At 36.4% G+C, this 17474-nt stretch overlaps 1 protein-coding gene across 13 annotated transcripts in view; it reads left to right on the plus strand.

Moving 5' to 3' along the window:
* The window catches only part of DIAPH2 (diaphanous related formin 2), a 261529-nt gene that overhangs the window by 44506 nt on the left and 199549 nt on the right, over positions 1-17474 (plus strand). For all 13 annotated transcript variants that reach the window (XM_081336767.1, XM_081336764.1, XM_081336762.1 and 10 more), the window contains 8 exons: positions 3612-3686; positions 3773-3842; positions 4844-4980; positions 5972-6080; positions 9755-9865; positions 15519-15637; positions 16600-16716; positions 17180-17298. In XM_081336767.1, the coding sequence (XP_081192893.1) occupies positions 3612-3686; positions 3773-3842; positions 4844-4980; positions 5972-6080; positions 9755-9865; positions 15519-15637; positions 16600-16716; positions 17180-17298 (857 nt within the window). The remainder of the gene's footprint in view (positions 1-3611; positions 3687-3772; positions 3843-4843; positions 4981-5971; positions 6081-9754; positions 9866-15518; positions 15638-16599; positions 16717-17179; positions 17299-17474) is intronic.

Raw genomic sequence — 17474 nt, forward strand, 5'->3', positions numbered from 1 at the left:
TCAACAAATAATTCTGGGTGGTTTACAGTCATAAAAATGTATTTAGACATGTACATTAAAACATTGATAAATTAAAACCAAACATTAAAATCTAATGACACATGGGGAGGTGGGGGGCAGAGTGGAGGGAGGTGGGTTCTTGATCAACCACCGCATAATTTTGAGTAAGCTTGACTTTGAGATGCAGCTTCCAAAATAAAGGCAGAGAAAGGTGATTTGAGTCCTTGGAGACTTATTTTTTTGAGAGACTCTCCAAGTTGTTTGAATTGTTGAGTGTAAGACACCAACTCCATCAACTGTTTCATAGTTGCCCTTTGCCTGTTAATTGCTGTAGCATTTTTCTCACTAGTGAGTGTTATCTCTGTTTTGCAAGGCTATATTAAACTTTCCGCATATTTTCCCTTTTAGTTGTCATTTTTCTTTTTATACTCTTCATTGTCCTTTTTTGTTAAAGGGCGATGCTTCAGCTTATCTATTTTTTGCTGCTCTCAATTGCTTCTGTAGTTTCAGCCACTGTCTTTGTTCAACTGACTTTGAAATTTCCTTTTAACGTACCGTTGAATTTGGTATTTTTTTATTTATTTTTTATTTTAATCCCATTTACATCCCGCCCTTCTCCGAAGACTCAGGGCGGCTTACAAGCTTAGCAGTAGCCTTCATTCTATGTATATGCCTGCTTATTAGGGCTTTCACACACAACCCAAGCGGCATTATTACAAAGTCAGCTTAATTGCCCCCAACAATCTGGGTCCTCATTTTACCTACCTGGGAAGGATGGAAGGCTGAGTCAACCTTGAGCCTGGTGGGACGCGAACCTGCACTAATTGCAGGCAGCTGGTGTTACTTAAGGAGGCATCAGCCCACTGCTCCACCAAGGTATTGTTGGATTCTATCAGAAAAATATATCTGTAAATGTTTTAATGTTTTCACTTACTCTGTATAAATCTCACTTCTCGTTCCATCACTACCCTGAGTGGTAAGTGTTCATAATCTTCTCTTTTAAATATCTTCCTTCCTTCCTTCCTTCCTTCCTTCCTTCCTTCCTTCCTTCCTTCCTTCCTTCCTTCCTCCCTCCCTCCCTCCCTCCCTCCCTCCCTCCCTCCCTCCTCCCCTCCTCTCCCTAGATTTGAGGATTTCCTTTATTTTTTAAAAAATAAATTACTTTGATCCATTTTTAGAACTTAACAGACTATATTTTGAGGGGCTTCCAACTTCAGAAAACGGGGCCACCAGTTTTTTCATCATTGGTGTAAAATCTGGCAAAACCACAAGGCTTGATATTCTGTAGGACAAATGTTCCAGAATTGCACCATCACTGCAGATTTAACTTCCAGAGCTACTACACAAGCCAGAATCCTTCAAATGTCATAGAAAACTGAGGACGGTTTGTGTGGCTTCTTACTAAGAGCCTTGGTGGAGCAGTGGGCTAATGCCTCCTTAAGTAACCCCAGCTGCCTGCAATTAGTGCAGGTTCGAGTCCCACCAGGCTCAAGGTTGACTCAGCCTTCCATCCTTCCGAGGTAGGTAAAATGAGGACCCAGATTGTTGGGGGCAATAAGCTGACTTTGTAATAATGCCGCTTGGGGCCCCCCGAAAGCCCTAATAAGCAGGCATATACATAGAATGAAGGCTACTGCTAAGCACATTTGATTTGTGCTTTAGATTGTAAGCCGCCCTGAGTCTTCGGAGAAGGGCGGGATATAAATGGGATTAAAATAAAAAAATAAAATAAATAAATACTAGTTATATGAATTTCTTGGAGTACCTTCATTGTCCTAGGCTCATTGTGTTATTTTGTAGACTTTTTGATTCTGACTCCTCTTTGGTCTCTTCAGAAGGCATGTTCTGAAGTGCTTCTCAATTGGTAATCAGTTTTAACCTTGATGGATCTGCAGAGACATCTAGTGACGAGTTTTGCATGCATGCCAAAAATAAGCTAATAAACAAACATGAAGACGCATAGAGAAACCCAAGGGCTCAAATGATCAGGTGTTCTTGATTTGATTGCTGCTTCTTGATGTTTTTCCTGTCAATGTCCAAACTCTTTCAGCTTTATCAAGAAAGGTGGGGCAGGGGATGGCGGTCACACATTTTTGAAGCACAAACATTATTTAGGGTTTAGTGGATATTTAAGGTTTCAGAAAGATTAAACCGTTGACAGGATGCTATGGATTTTGACACATTTCCTGCTCTACTCATTTATCTTCCATTCAAGAACTAAACTTTAGATGCTGACTTACAAGTTATTTGAAATAATCAAACACAGCATTGTAATTGTGAGGCTGTTGTAAGTGTCTCTGCTTATTTTAATTATTTTGTATCTGTGTGGCAGTTCATCTGCGTGGAAAATTGGAAGAACTTGAGGATGAGGATTTATAAATGTCAAAATAATACTTTCTGGAAATAGAGAGAAAAACAAAGCAAAACACTGAATTAGAATAAAGTTAATTATTGTAAGGCTGAGGTTTTAAATTTCTTTCAAAGGTGGATTTGCCTGCAGAGGCATAGGAAATTGTGCATTGCAGACAATACCGTCAAATGGTTATAGTTATGTAAACATACTGCATCTGTAAAGGAAGTCCTTCACTTGGCAACAGTATAAAAATGAGATCTATATACCGCCAAAACTCTCCTGCCTGTAAGTGTGAACTGGGTGAAATGGTGTGTCGCAGGGGAACAGTATTTGAACCTATGTACTTCAAATGGGCTAACATACAAAATGCATCTAACATGTGAACCATAACTCCATACATTGCCTGGAGGTTCAGTTGACTGGTCCTGCCCTCACCCTCCTGAGGCTGGCTAGACTGGCCTCTCCTTCATCTGTTGAAGGTAGGTAGACTAGTTCATACCTAGCCTTCAGAGAGCAGTCAGCTGCAGTCAAACTGGCAGGAAGGAGAAGGGTTGACATGATAGCAGTGTTCCAATATCTACCACAAAGAAGACGTGGTCAACTATTCTCCAAGGCACCTGAAGGCAGGACAAGAAGCAATAGATGGAAATTAATAAAAGAGAAAATCAACCTAGGAATAAGGAGAAATTTCCTGGCAATGAGAACAATTAATCAGTGAAATGGCTTGTATCCAGAAGATGTGGATGCTCCAACACTAGAGGTTTTTGAGAAGAGATTGGACAGCCATTTGTCTGAAATGGTATAGGCCAGGGGTAGGGAACCTTGGCTCTTTTATGATTCATGGATTTCAACTCCCAGAATTCCTCAGCCAGCATGGAATTCTGGGAGTTGAAGTCCACGAGTCATAAAAGAGCCAAGTTTCCCTACCCCTGGTATAGGCTTTCGTGCTTGAAGAAAACCTCTACAAGGGGATTTGGACTTGAAGACCTCCAAGATCCTTTCCAACTCTTGTCATTCTGCTCTGATTAAAGTTTGAGTTTTCCATTTGTATTGCAAATGCTTGATAAGTGAATGGTGCCTCTTATATTTTGAGTACATATTTCTGTGAACTGTGATTGTTAAGTATGGAAGCTCAACATCTGCTAAGCCATGCTGGAAGTCCTATCTGTAACGAATAGTCAGTCATCAGAATGTTTATGTGTATTCAAATTGCACACAGGAGCAAGCATGAACTCATTTGCAATTTACTTTTTTACAGTTGGGTTAACAATTTTGGACATGAAGGCCTTGGGCTTCTCCTGGATGTCCTTGAAAAACTCCTTGATAAGAGACAGTAAGTATAGAGCAAGTATAAGAAGGGGAAGCAAAAAAAGTTGATTAATATAGGACCGTCAGTTAATTATGATTATTAATTTTCAGGCAAGAAAGTATTGACAAGAAAAATCAGCATAAGCTCATACAGTGCCTCAAAGCGTTTATGAATAATAAGGTAGGAATTTCAGCCCCGGCTGATTTTTTTTTTCTTTCCTTCAGATAGGTTCACTTTAACTGGTAATGAATGACTGTCTTTAAAGAAAGAGATGACTTTAATGAAATGGAAATTTGATTACTAATGACGATGGTTTGCCTGTAGCTTAATAGTGCTGCAAAGAATTTGGAATAAGGCAAAACCAATTCATACGTTACTTCAAGGCTTGAAAACTGCATCAAGTTTACCTATGTATAAAGTATTCCTTTATTTTTGAGAAATGGGGGTTGGGGGTGGGGAAACACCTCACATTTTTTTAAAGGTCAGCTCTCCAGACTAGGAAGCCAAAGTCATGCAGGCTAATATTAGTTTTATTATAAAGATACAGTAATGGAATCTTGAAATGCCTTCCCCCTCCTTCATCTTCGTGAAAACTAGGGAAGATCTGTTCAGATATTTTTTTTTTTCAGGTTACAGCTCTGCCCCAGACTGAGGTTTCTTTTATCTGATTATTGTCTAGCAAGCAGCTGTTCTTCCTGACCCCCCAAAGTCACTCCTTCTTCTCATTACAAAGCTTCAGTGATACGGATCCCAAGATAATAGTGTAAAAAAAGTAAAACTTGCATGAGTAACCCAACTTTGGATAAATCTCTCCACTCTTCCTGTGAACCTCTGAGGCCAGATTTAGTGCTCTCAGCGGCTTTAATTTTAGGAAGAAGGTGTAGGGTGTGGGAAATGCGGCAATACCTTGAACTAGTTGAACTACTCTCAGTGTATTTTTAAAGGGACATTCAGAAAAATACAGAGAAACCAAAATGTCCTTCTGGTTTTACTTGCATGTTGTTAGTCTATTGCTGGCAAGAAAATTAAATTTTCTAGGGAAGTTTTCCCCCCCCCCACTCCATCTCTTCAAATCTGGCTCTTTCAGAACCTTGTCATTTGTTTAGGGATTCTAACACTTTCTAAGATGGTGTGCGCTGCATTCTCATATCTTTTAAACCATTCCTTCTCCCCCCTCCAAGTACGGACTACAAAGAATACTGGGAGATGACCGAAGCCTCCTCTTACTGGCCAGAGCAATTGACCCAAAGCAACCAAACATGATGACTGAAACAGTGAAAATACTCTCTGCCATTTGTATCATTGGAGAAGAAAACATGTAAGTAACAGAACTATGTAATTTATTTAATTAATTAAAGGAATGTATGAAACCCATTTTTAGGGCAACCTCTGTAATTATCCATTTCATTTTCCTTTAATATGTTGACTTCCATATGTTTCCTCTTGGCCCTTGACTCCCAAAGAGATTTAATAGTTCTTTTATGGCGACTCATCTGGAGGATAAACACATCTGCTATCTCCTAGATCAAACAGAGCATGTACGAGTTGCTAGAGAGCAGCAATTGGGTGAGCAGGTAGACCTTATTTAACAGCCATTTGTTCAGCAGCCGTCCATACTTATGATTGTGCTGAATGAGTGGTCATTGCGACCAGTCTTTGAGATTCTGGCCATTGCAGCATCCCCTGGTTACATGATCAAGACTGGCAACTTTTCATTGCTGGCTTTCCGCAAGCAAATTTAATGGGGAAGCCGGCAGGAAATCAGAAGTCACAATCAAACGATATCCTTGCTTAACGATTCATGTAGTCCTCACTTATGATGGTAACCAGTGCTGGCCAAAACTGCCATCATTAAGCAGTGCTATCACATGACATTTCACTTTGCAACCGCAACACTTAGTGACTGAAAGTCCACGCCCAATTACTGTTGTCTCTTGCAACAATGCCTCGCTGAGGCCATTTTATTTGATTTGAGGTCATTTTTGAATGCATGCCTAGCTGCAAGGAGGAAATACAGGATGGAATCGTTTTTGTTCCATGAACTTTTTCAAGTTAGTTACCTAAGATTCCAAAGTTTAAATAATCTGACTTCATTTAAGAATCGAAGCGACCACAGCAGCAACCACAGCAAACTCAAAGGTTTATTTCCTTGATTAGTAGCAGATTGCTTTTTAGGTGCTGGTTTTTAAATCAATTTGCTGCAAAAGAGGCAAAAATGCCTTTAAGAATTTGAGGTGTGATTTTTGAATAGTCTCTTTAAAAAGTACGTGCATATCTTTACAACCCATTGAAATAAATCTCTGTTACAGGCTCGACAAAATTTTAGGAGCTATAACAATTGCAGCTGAGAGAAATAACGGAGAACGATTTGCTAACATAGTGGAGGGGCTTGAAAATCATGAAGCTCTGCAATTACAGGTAGGATTTCTTGGATTACAATTTAGACAGATTAGGCAACAATGCATTTTATTTACTACCCATATCAAAAATGTTTAAAGTGGCTGTAGATAATTTTGGTTCCAGCGACCTTGTTTAGGGTAGAAGTTTCAAATTCCAAATAAATATAAATATTCGTCTAAAATCTCTGGAACAAAAGCTTGATAATCTTCTTTTATACTCTGCATAAACACATTTGAAGCGCCCATTGCTATACATTGCAGAAATTCATTATTTACTGACTTTTTTAAAAAAAAAACTATTTACAAATGTATAGGGTTATAAAATAAATGCTTCTCTTTTCTCTGTGCATATTTTAGAATATAAATTTTTGGTTCATGGAGACAATCTTTACATACTTTTAAAAATTCTTTTCTGAGATCATTCCCCCCCCCCGCAGAGTTTTGTGTACAAGGAAGACTGATAAAGGAGAACATTTGTAGTTCAGGTTTGAAATGAGGGGTCTTTCCGCTGATGATATTACCTAGTTTGCTTAATGACAAATCTGCAAGGAAACAACCAAGCTCAGAGAGCACCAACGATTTCTCATAAGGATGCCTCCTAACCATTTTGGGTGCACTAAAATGGTTCCCCATGACTTCCTTGCAGTAATGAATGGAATGTTACAGTAGGATGTCTAAATGGTAGAATTTCTGAATTTTTAGCTAAGACATTTCTCCATCTAAAGAACTCTGGGAGCATAAAACTGAAATAGAACTCTTTGGATGGATAGTTAGTGTTCAGAGGGCAAGTCTTCTCCCAGACTGTCTCTGAGACATGAAAGACTGCAAAGATAAAATCAAAAGCTGGAATGCCACCATCTGAATGAGATAATGATTGAGTTTGTGACTTCTGTCTTGTAAGGTCAAGTCCATAAGACAGGAATTATTTCCGTAATCTTGACATGACAGTATGAACACTTGCAGCGCTACAAGGAACCACAGGAAAGATTAGGTTCTCCAAAGGTCAGGTTACGATGCAGTGATATCCCTTTTCTCTTCTGAAGGCAAACTCTGGGGCGGACAATGTAATTTCTATTCATGCTTGCCCTGTGAAAAGCTCTTCCCCTCTTCGAATAAATACACAGATGGTCTGGAACAATAAATAAATATTAACAGTAAATAAAAAATAACAATAATAGGTAAGAGTAACATATTTGCTGTAACATCTTAAAGCAACATAGACCTTCATCTCTAAAGGCAATAAACTACTACACTAAATAACAGCTGAGGCTGGCCATCTAGATTAAGTAAGGATTTTTATTTTTATTTTTTAGAATTTCAACCCTTTTCCATCAGTCAGTATTTTGCTATTTTGCTCAACTGAATGTTGACACACCTGTTTTTGATTTTCCCCAGGGCTATACTTGAATTGCTTCCTAGTGGACCTGTGTACCACTGTGGTTATTATTTTCATTTCCTCTCAAGGGTAGAAGGCTTAGTCGAATTGATGCTAATGACTTTTATCTGAATAATAAAATCCTCTTGTCAACGTCAGCTATAATCGTGTTGTGTTTTGGCGTCTTGGTTTTGAAATGGAACCCCTGATAATTTAGTTGGGGTTCTTTCTGCACAGACTGTCTTTAGTGTGGCCTTAAGAGAGACCCGGGTTCAGCTAGATAAATAGAAAGACCCAATCAGCTTAGCTTTTACATACAACACAAGACCATTAAAACAGGAGTAAGTGCATTATGCACTCTGCCTATGCGATACGCTCTAGTACAGTGGTTCCAAAGTCAATCTCCTTTAAGGACTTTGTGATTTTTATGACTCTGACATCCATACTCCGTGACTGAAGGTACAACGGCAGGACTCATTAACTCGTCTCTGACTGAAATGGTCTCTCTACCAGTATTAATACAAGCAATTAAGCCAGAATTTCTCCTGGCAAAAACAATCACAGCAGATGGCACCTTTTCTCTCTATTAATTTCTGATTGGACATGTACTTTGGCTTGTTCAGTTATGTCATCGCTATAACATAACAAGGATAATTCAGGCCACTACAGTACAACATTACAGGGATGTGTGCACTGAAAGAATTTACCGGCTTGCAGTGCTTTATATATTAAAAATATATTCACTTTATGGAGGATCGAGTTATAGCTTTCAGTGCAGCGGTGTTGATAGAATAATTGGAGGACATGTATCCATTTTCAAAAGCACATCTTGAGCTTGTCTGTAAAAAAGTTAAGGATTAACAACCTGTTCTAAGCATGGCTTGCAGTTAATTTTTTTCCCTAGCATTCACTCTGCTTTTAATTATTGTAAAGCTATTGACAATATGAGGTTTGTCGCTCAAACAACAGCATTCTGCTATAAGGAGTCCTCATTTACTGACTGCAATAGGGATCAGCAGATGGTGCAGTTATTGAGCAGAATGTCACACGACCAAGTCAAGTCAAGTAAATTTATAAGAGTCAAAGACCAGAACGAGTGAAAAACACTCAAGGAATATCTAAAATGAAATAAGAAATAAGAGAGAAAATCTACATTAAAATCACAGTTTGGCATCTAATCTGTCAGTTACACCTGAGCAAAACATAGCATGGCCTAGCTATACTATACTATATGTCGCATGACCGTAATTTGCAACTTCCTGCTGGCTTCCCCATTGACTTTGCTTGTTGGAAACTGGCTGTGATGGTCGCAAATGGTGGTCCTGTGGCCACAAGATGTTGCAACTGTTATAAATGTGCACTGATGGCCAAGCATCCAAATGGCAATCACATGACTGCAGAGATACTTCAGTGGCTGCAATTTCAAGGACTGGTCATAAGCCTTCTTTTTCAGTGCCACTGTAACTCTGAGCAGTCCACGAATGAATGGTTGGTAAGCGAGGAGTATCTATAAAGGCATTCCATTTAATGTACACTTCATAGAGGTATGAATAAGTGGATACATTATGGGCCATACAATATTATAGTCAAGCATAGCACTGTGTTGTTCTCCAAAATAAGTGTTTAACGTAACAGAATAACAGAACAACAGAATAACAGAGTTGGAAGGGACCTTCTAGTCCAACCCTCTGCTCAAGCAGGAAACCCTATATCATGTCAGACAAATGGCTGTCCAATCTCTTCTCACCAACCTCCAGTGATGGAGCACCCATAACTTCTGGAGGAACAACGTTCCATTGATTGATTGTTCTCACTGTCAGGAAGCTTCTCCTTAGTTCTAGGTCAGGGGTCTTCAAACTTGGCTCTTTTATGACTTGTGGACTTCAACTCCCAGGCATGCTGGCTGAGGAATTCTGGGAGTTCAAATCCACAAGTCATAAAAGGGCCAAGTCTGAAGTCCCCTGCTCTAGGTTGCTTCTATCCTTGACTAGCTTCCAGCCATTGCTTCTTGTTCTGCCTTCAGGACAAGGAAAATAGGTTGACTCTCTCTTCTTTGTGGCAGCCTGTTAGATATTGAAAGATTACTAAATTGTCCCCTCTAGTCATTCTCTTCATTAGACTAGACATACCCAGTTCCTGCAACCGTTCTCCATATGATTTAGCCTCCAGTTCTCTAATCATTTTTGTTGTTTTTCTCTGCACTCTTTCTAGTTAGTTAAAAATGTAGAATTCTTTATTGTTTTCTCCAGTTTTATTGCACATGTTCATTGGGTGTGCTGACCCTAATAAGCAACATTAACTATAACTTCTATTTACAGGTTGCCTGCATGCAGTTCATAAACGCCCTTGTCACTTCTCCAGAAGAGCTTGATTTTAGGGTACATTTGAGAAATGAATTCCTGCGCTGTGGGCTAAAGAAAATATTACCAGTAAGTTACTTGCAATAGAAGTGCTAATGTACCGGGTTCTATGATTGCTTGCTTTGTGATTATAAATCTTACAAAAGACTTTCAAGATATGGCTAAGCTTGACTTTAATGGTTCTTTATCATTTTAATCATTGTGAAAGGGAAGCAGAATGCTGCAGCGTTAAAAATGCTCAACAGTGAAAAATAATTTTCTTTTTATGACAAATGATTGCTTACACTTTACTTTTATTGATGTAGGTAATTTTAAAGTATGTATTGGATAGTTAATAGTGCCATGAACTTATGATAGGGAGAATCAAAGCTTAAATCAAATTTAGACTGTGGGCTGGCTGTGTTTAAGCTTTAATTCCAAAATGACTTCTAAGGAAGTGTAAAGAATGGGAGGATTTTACATTTATAGTAAACTATAACTGTTCTTGTTCAGCCTGTTCATTATATATATATTTTTATACTTCTTTGGGTAAGAAAAACATATGGTGTGTGTATAACATATAGCTTACCACAGAAGCTGTTTGTACGAAAAAGTTCCTCTTAAATTTTAAAGAAAAAAATAGCTATCTTCTATTTTTAACTCGAGAAAGAACTACTGTCAAGTCCTTTTAAAGAAGTATAGTAAATGAAACATGTCCAGCGTAGGAAATCCGGAATCTAGCCAGTTCAAATGAGTACATAGGTTTATTGTATGTTAAAACTCTCGACAACAATCTGAACAATCTAACAGTGGGAGCGAATTGGTGATAGCTAAGTCAAGGTGGGCTGGAAGTAGATTTCTTATGAGTGCGACTGACGCCAGTTAGAAAACGAAGTCTAGAAAATTTGGTCTTCATCTAATCCAAGGGGTAGGACACACCTTGGCTCTTTTATAACTCCCAGAATTCCTGAGCCAGCCATGCTGATCTAACCCTTTCAAAATTAAACTGTAATCAACCTCAGCTGAATTTGATTTCCCAACAATCTGTAGAGCAGAAATAAATGGAAATGAGTAGTTTTCTTGTAACAGATGAACAGGATTTAATGCCAAAGTTAACAGTAAACACGTAGATTATTTATGTAACATATGCTATGAGGGTTGTTGGTTTTTTTTTAACTACAATTCATTTTTTTCCAATACTGTAAAGGTAGAAACAAATATTACCATCTTAAACATGTGTTTTCTCAGTAGTAGTAGAACCTCTTCACTCTTTCATGTTTCTAGAAGTTCTAGGAACCGGGTAACGTCCCCTCTGTTTGAAAATTAAAATGTAATTAAATTACTGCTTCTGTAAACAAACGGACGGCCAAGATCAAATCTTCTGGCAAAATTCCCAATATTCTTAAAAATTAGTCCACTTTGTCTATAACAGGGAGTGAATTTGTCTCTACTCTGCATTGTTTAGGAGCAATTTATGGTGTGGCAGCTTGCTTGCCTTAAAATTTATTTATTTATTTATTTATTTTTGGGACTTATATGCCTCCCTATCTCCCGAAGGACTCAGGGCGGCTAACAACAATAAAAATACAATAATACAAAAGTTAAAAAGAAAGAATTAAACTAGCAGCCCCAATAATAAGTTTAAAACATTTTAAAAAATTTTGTCTTTTCAAATATGTGAGAGTAGGAAGCAATCAGCTTATCTTGACTACTAAGAGACAAGTTGAGGATGCCACCTTTGAGAAGAAATAGCGGCACCCTGAGGGTTTTCATGCTATCCCAAGTAGCAACAGGAAGTCATCTTATGTGTACTACTTTATTTACGATAAGCCATGATTCTCAGAAATTCTAACTTCCAAACCTTTCCATTTGCTCCCTCAAAAGAAAGTGGTTGGGAAATAAATGGATTCTATGATTGCAAAGCTATATAGCAGCAGAATGTAATATATATTGGAAATATGGCAAGCCATAACCTCACCTCACTTTTCTTGATGATTACCATGTTGAAACGTAATATGAAACATTGCTTTTCATAGCACAGCAAAACATGGTATATAGTGTAAGATGTATTTTTTTCCCCTTTCGAAGATATTTCTATTGTTTTCTCCACTTTTCAGAGCAAAATAGTTATATTTTTAATTTCTTTGACTCCGCAAGATGCAGTTCAGACAACAGACTGCAAATCAAGATGGTTTCATAACCTTTGCCATAATTTAGATTTTAATTTGCCTGGTGATTTAAGGTTCCAATTTTAATAAGTAAAAATAAAGTACACAGAATGATAAAGGAAGGTAATAGTTTACCGGATGTAATCAGTCATCTGGTAAACTATTTTTTATTTTTTTTTTATTTTTAATCCCATTTATATCCCGCCCTTCTCCGAAGACTCAGGGCGGCTTACAATCTAAGAAGCACAAATCAATGTGCTTAGCAATAGCCTTCATTCTATGTATATGCCTGCTTATTAGGGCTTTCGCCCCCCCCAAGTGGCATTTTTACAAAGTCAGCTCATTGCCCCCAACAATCTGGGTCCTCATTTTACCTACCTCGGAAGGATGGAAGGCTGAGTCAACCTTGAGCCTGGTGGGACTCGAACCTGCACTAATTGCAGGCAGCTGGTGTTACTTAAGGAGGCATTACCTTCCTTTATCATTTAAACATTTAATAAAGCTGAACATGGGGAAATTTGATCAATTACATAGTTTTTGAGAAGAGCTACTGCACAGCCAATTTTTTTTTAACAAACGTCATGACTGACAGATGTACACGTTTAATTAAATCTTTTATTCTACAACTGCAGGTTTTCTTGTTTAGGACCTCAGATCACCACAATGTCTTTTAATGAATATAATTTATGAGAATAATTATGCCATTTAAAAAGAAAAATGTAGGGCACATTAAAACAGAATTACCTTTCTGTGTTCAATTGAAAGAGCGGCTGAGATTAATAAAATCTAAATATCTATAAAAGCTAAAATGGGGAGATGTTACTAATCTAATGATCGGATGATATTTTATTTTATACATTTGTGTGTGTGTGTGTGTATCTATCTATCTATCTATCTATCTATCTATCTATCTATCTATCTATCTATCTATCTATCTATCTATCTATCTATCTATCTATCTATCATCTATCTATCTGTCTATCCTATTGAGTTTATTGCCCATATAATCTTAATATAGCTTTACTTGTCAATGGGACTATTTCAGAATTAAGTACACTTCTAATTTTAGGTAGAAAAATCCTTATCCCGACCATGGTAGAAACTAAATTTATGGCATTAGTAGCTCACTAAGATTTTTTGTGGGCATTTGTGATGTAGCATATCATCATATTCTTATTATCTTTAGATGATAGTGCAGCATTTGTGATGTACTTTAAAAGTCTTTAAACAGCATAAGTTGTTGTGATGACCTAGGCCAGGGGTAGGCAACCTCGGCTCTTTTATGACTCATGGACTTCAACTCCCAGAATTCCTGAGCCAGCTTGGCTGGCTCAGGAATTCTTGGAGTTGAAGTCCATGAGTCATAAAAGAGCCGAGGTTGCCTACCCCTGACCTAGGCACAATGCATTCCGAATGCTTCCTTTCCTTGCCAATAATCCTATTGTCTTTCTGCCAATCCTTGAAGGAAAGGACAAGTCTGTACTGCTGCATTTGTTTATTTTTTTTATCTGAAATATTTCTTTAGCACCCTTTTAAAAAACAGTTAAGTGTATATAAACCTTCGGAAACTATGCAACAATCACCCTATTAAGGCCACTTGAAGACTTGCCTCTGCCAATTGTCCTGGGGGAGAGAAAGTGCACAATAACGAAGATTTGTTGAGTACAGCAGATCCCGCTCCGCTCCACCCTCCACATGTGTCCTTAGGTTTTAATGTTTGATTTTAATAAATTTTACAAATAAATATATAAGGATGTTATGTATCCAACCTACCTTCTTGATAGGCCAATCAAAAGATCATTACTTGATTAGTTGTTTTCTTCACGGCTAACCACAGACTCTACATTATTGAGATTTTTGTTTTAATGTACACTCCACACCTCATCTTTCTACTTCCTCTATTGCCATCTTTGAATGTGATTATGGAGCGTTACTGGAAAGCTGCAGGATTAAGAACATTATAGTAACATAACTTCAAGGCAACATATTCATCCCTATGATGGCCAGTGTGGTGTGCTATAAAAAGTTTAGATGTGTGCACTTCTAGTGCACTGCAAATAAAACCTAAAACACTAATATTTAAACAGTACTTGAATTCAGGCCACATTAATTTGACATAAATCCATAATTACTTGCATTAGAATTAAAAGGCATCCTGTGTGAGCTTTAAAATTCACAACCACGATACATTTTTGTAATGGCACAATACATTAAATTAATAGAAGTTGCATACACTGGTGGAAAACCTATTGTGTGATTTTTAATGATTGATAATGTTATGCAATTACCATTTAAGTAAATGAGTACTATCTAACTATCAGGACAGCATAATTTTATCTTCCAATTCTCAGGTATAGTAGAAAAACAAAATGAATCTAGGCAGCATGTTTTATAAACTTAAAATCCAAAACATTTGATTTTAATTTGTAGTTCTTTTAAATGTATTTATAGTTTTGCCATTTATTTAGTGAATTAATAAAGAAAGAGGTACATTGTTGTGTTATCTATTTGTAATTTTGGCAATTCTTTGTGAATATAATTGGCTTCCTTTATAATTCAATTTATATTATTTATTTGTTACTTTAAAGAATTTACATGGCTGTCCACTTCCAAAAAATGTGGCTCTGGATGTTTTACAAGAAAAAATAAGTCAAGATAAATCAATAATTAATCTCTGTTTTAATTCAATGCTTTAATTTGTTTGTTTGTTTTCTGGTAAGGTTTTACCATATTCTTTTTCTGCTCGTTTTACCATATGCTCAAAGTGGTTGATGTTATAAAAATGTTACAAGTTGTTGTTTTAAAGAAAAAATTGCAGCATTAGAAATAAAAGTGTCTGCCAAAAATACTATGTCACCACAGGCAGATGAACTTGAAAAATGAATTTGATATAACTGGTACATTCGTAGAATTCAGAATATTATATTTTGTCAATATCTATATTGTAGACATATTTGATGTTGCAGACAATATATCGCTCCTACCAAGTAAAAGTTAGACACACTTGGAAAATAATATTCTTTGCAATTTAAGTTAATAGTTCTAATTTGATCTTATACATAAAATGCTTGGGTAAAAGAGATTATTTAACTGCACATTTATTTTTATAGAGATGTTCCCAGCAGTTTTGCCAAATAACATTCTTGGTGGAGCTGTTGTGGGTGAATATATGAAGACAGTCAAATATTTTAAATAATTTGATTATAACTCCATGTCATACTGGTTAAGGTGGTGTTGAATCATTATATTGGAGCAACTATTTATTTGGTCTAGTTAAGTTTGTGTTTGAGATGTGCGTCAAAGTTACAGACTCTTTTCGTTAGATGTAAAACATTGAAGGACCTGATCTGTCTGCATTTTACTACAATGAAAGGGAATCACAAATGAAAATAGGATAGATAAGACTCCTAACCATATTGTTTTGAAAGTCAGCCAGTTTCAATTTCCATCAGACTTTGCTAGATGCATGCAGGTACAAAGTTGAAAAATGAATGAGTATTTAATATTTGTTTATGTTTTATGGCACCATATGTTGAGAAGATGTAAATTGTTCAAATGGCTTTATGAAATACTAGGACCTAAAAGAGAAGGAGAATGAAGAACTTGATATTCAATTGAAAGTATTTGATGAAAACAAAGAGGAAGACTTAATTGAATTGGCCCATCGTCTCAGTGACATCAAAGTGGAAATGGAATATCCTTTTTTAAAATTATATATGTGTGTGTGTGATATATGTGTGTGTGTATGTATACATACAGTATATATATATATATATATATATATATATATATATATATATATATATATATATATATATATATATATATATATATATCTTTGGTATGTAGATCTTTGGTCATTCGGGTTTTTCCCCACGTAGAATTGGAGGTATCAGGGCAACGTTTCAACAAAATCTCATCCGTCATCCTCAGGCTGGTGGCTTCAGCTTCGTATATATACGTGTGTGTGTGTGTGTGTGTGTGTGTGTGTGTACAATTTTCCTTAGAACTGAATGGTAACAGTGAACGAGAAAACTTTGAAAACAGAATAGGTTTCATTAGGGTACAGGAAAAGGTACTGTTTTTGCAAATAAATAAGAATAGTGATAATTATTTAGGATAATGTGTGAGTCAATTAAGAGTATTGCTAAATGAGTCACACATGAATTTATATTGAACTTTCTTCTTGGTACTAAACACAGTATTGGATTTATATTAAAGTTTTGGGGGAAGCTAAAATAAACCTTGTGATTTTGTTTTAAGTCATACAATAATTTTACAGTGTGGATTTATTTTCTTAATTGTTTTAATACATTTTAAAATCTTAAAGAGAGCTAGAGGTATTGTTAATTTTGGACAATTCTCATATTGAAAAATGAAAGCAGGCACCTTACTTTTAGCAGTAAGTACAAAGATGCTACATTAAACATTTAAACATTCCAATCTTATATCATAGCATTTAAAGGGTTACTTTAAATTTTGTTGTAGCAGTAAATGGAGGCTTAAAGTACCTATCCCGGTTTAGAGTTAAAAGATAGCGTCCAATATTTGGTAACACAGTAGAAGAATTTTCAAGGCTTTTTCAGTGTTGAGTTTGAAAATGTAGTGATTATCTATGGTTCATCTAGTCTGACATTTCCTTAATGATTCTTTTACTGATGTGAATGAAGTTTACCACTTGCTGTATAATATGTTGAGAGAAACAACATCAGAAAACTACTTCCTATCAATTTTGCAACATTTTTTACTCATTAGAAATGATTATTACATACGGTAAGCCAGCTATTTTGCTTTTCATGTTTCAATGATGCATCCTGTGGCTTAATTAAATGAGGATGTCATATAGTAAAGGGAACGTGAATTCCCATCTTTCTTTTCAGGTAGCACTATCAAAGAGGCATTAGCAAATTAATTGCTAACACTTTCAAGTTGATTCCATTGCAAAGGAGAAGATCCCACTGTATTGTGGCATTGTGTATTATCTGTTTTGTGGCAGATAAAACAGATCTTTTGTTTAAATCAACAGAAAATATTAGGTTTGAAGGCTGCTCTGGTGTGAGTAAGCTTAAACTGAGTTAAGTCTTGTGATCTGTGACTGTTGTCTGTGGCCACAAAAGGTATTTAAAGGGAGTCTGTGGTGAAGGAAAGGTTGGATTATGTGATATTTTTTCCCTTTTTTAAATGTGCCTGTTGATTATTTATTACAAAAATGATTGCATTTTATTTTTCACACCAGCCCTCAATATTACAAGATAATAGAAGAATGTGTTTCACAGATAGTGTTGCACTGTAGTGGTATGGATCCTGACTTCAAATGTAGAGGAAGGATGGATGTAGACTTCACGCATCTTGTGGGTAGGTGTTCAATGTTTTTCATAATTATGATTTACTATTTTTTCCACAAGGTCAGGATTTTTTTGGAGTAGTACCATAAAATTATATATCGATGGAAAGATAATTTAATCAAGAATGTAATGCAACATAGTTTGTTCAATTATCTATACTGTATTCTATGAAAGGTTATAGCCCAA

Source organism: Vipera berus, assembly GCF_964194415.1.
Source record: "Vipera berus genome assembly, chromosome: 11".
Classification (NCBI taxonomy): domain Eukaryota; kingdom Metazoa; phylum Chordata; class Lepidosauria; order Squamata; family Viperidae; genus Vipera; species Vipera berus.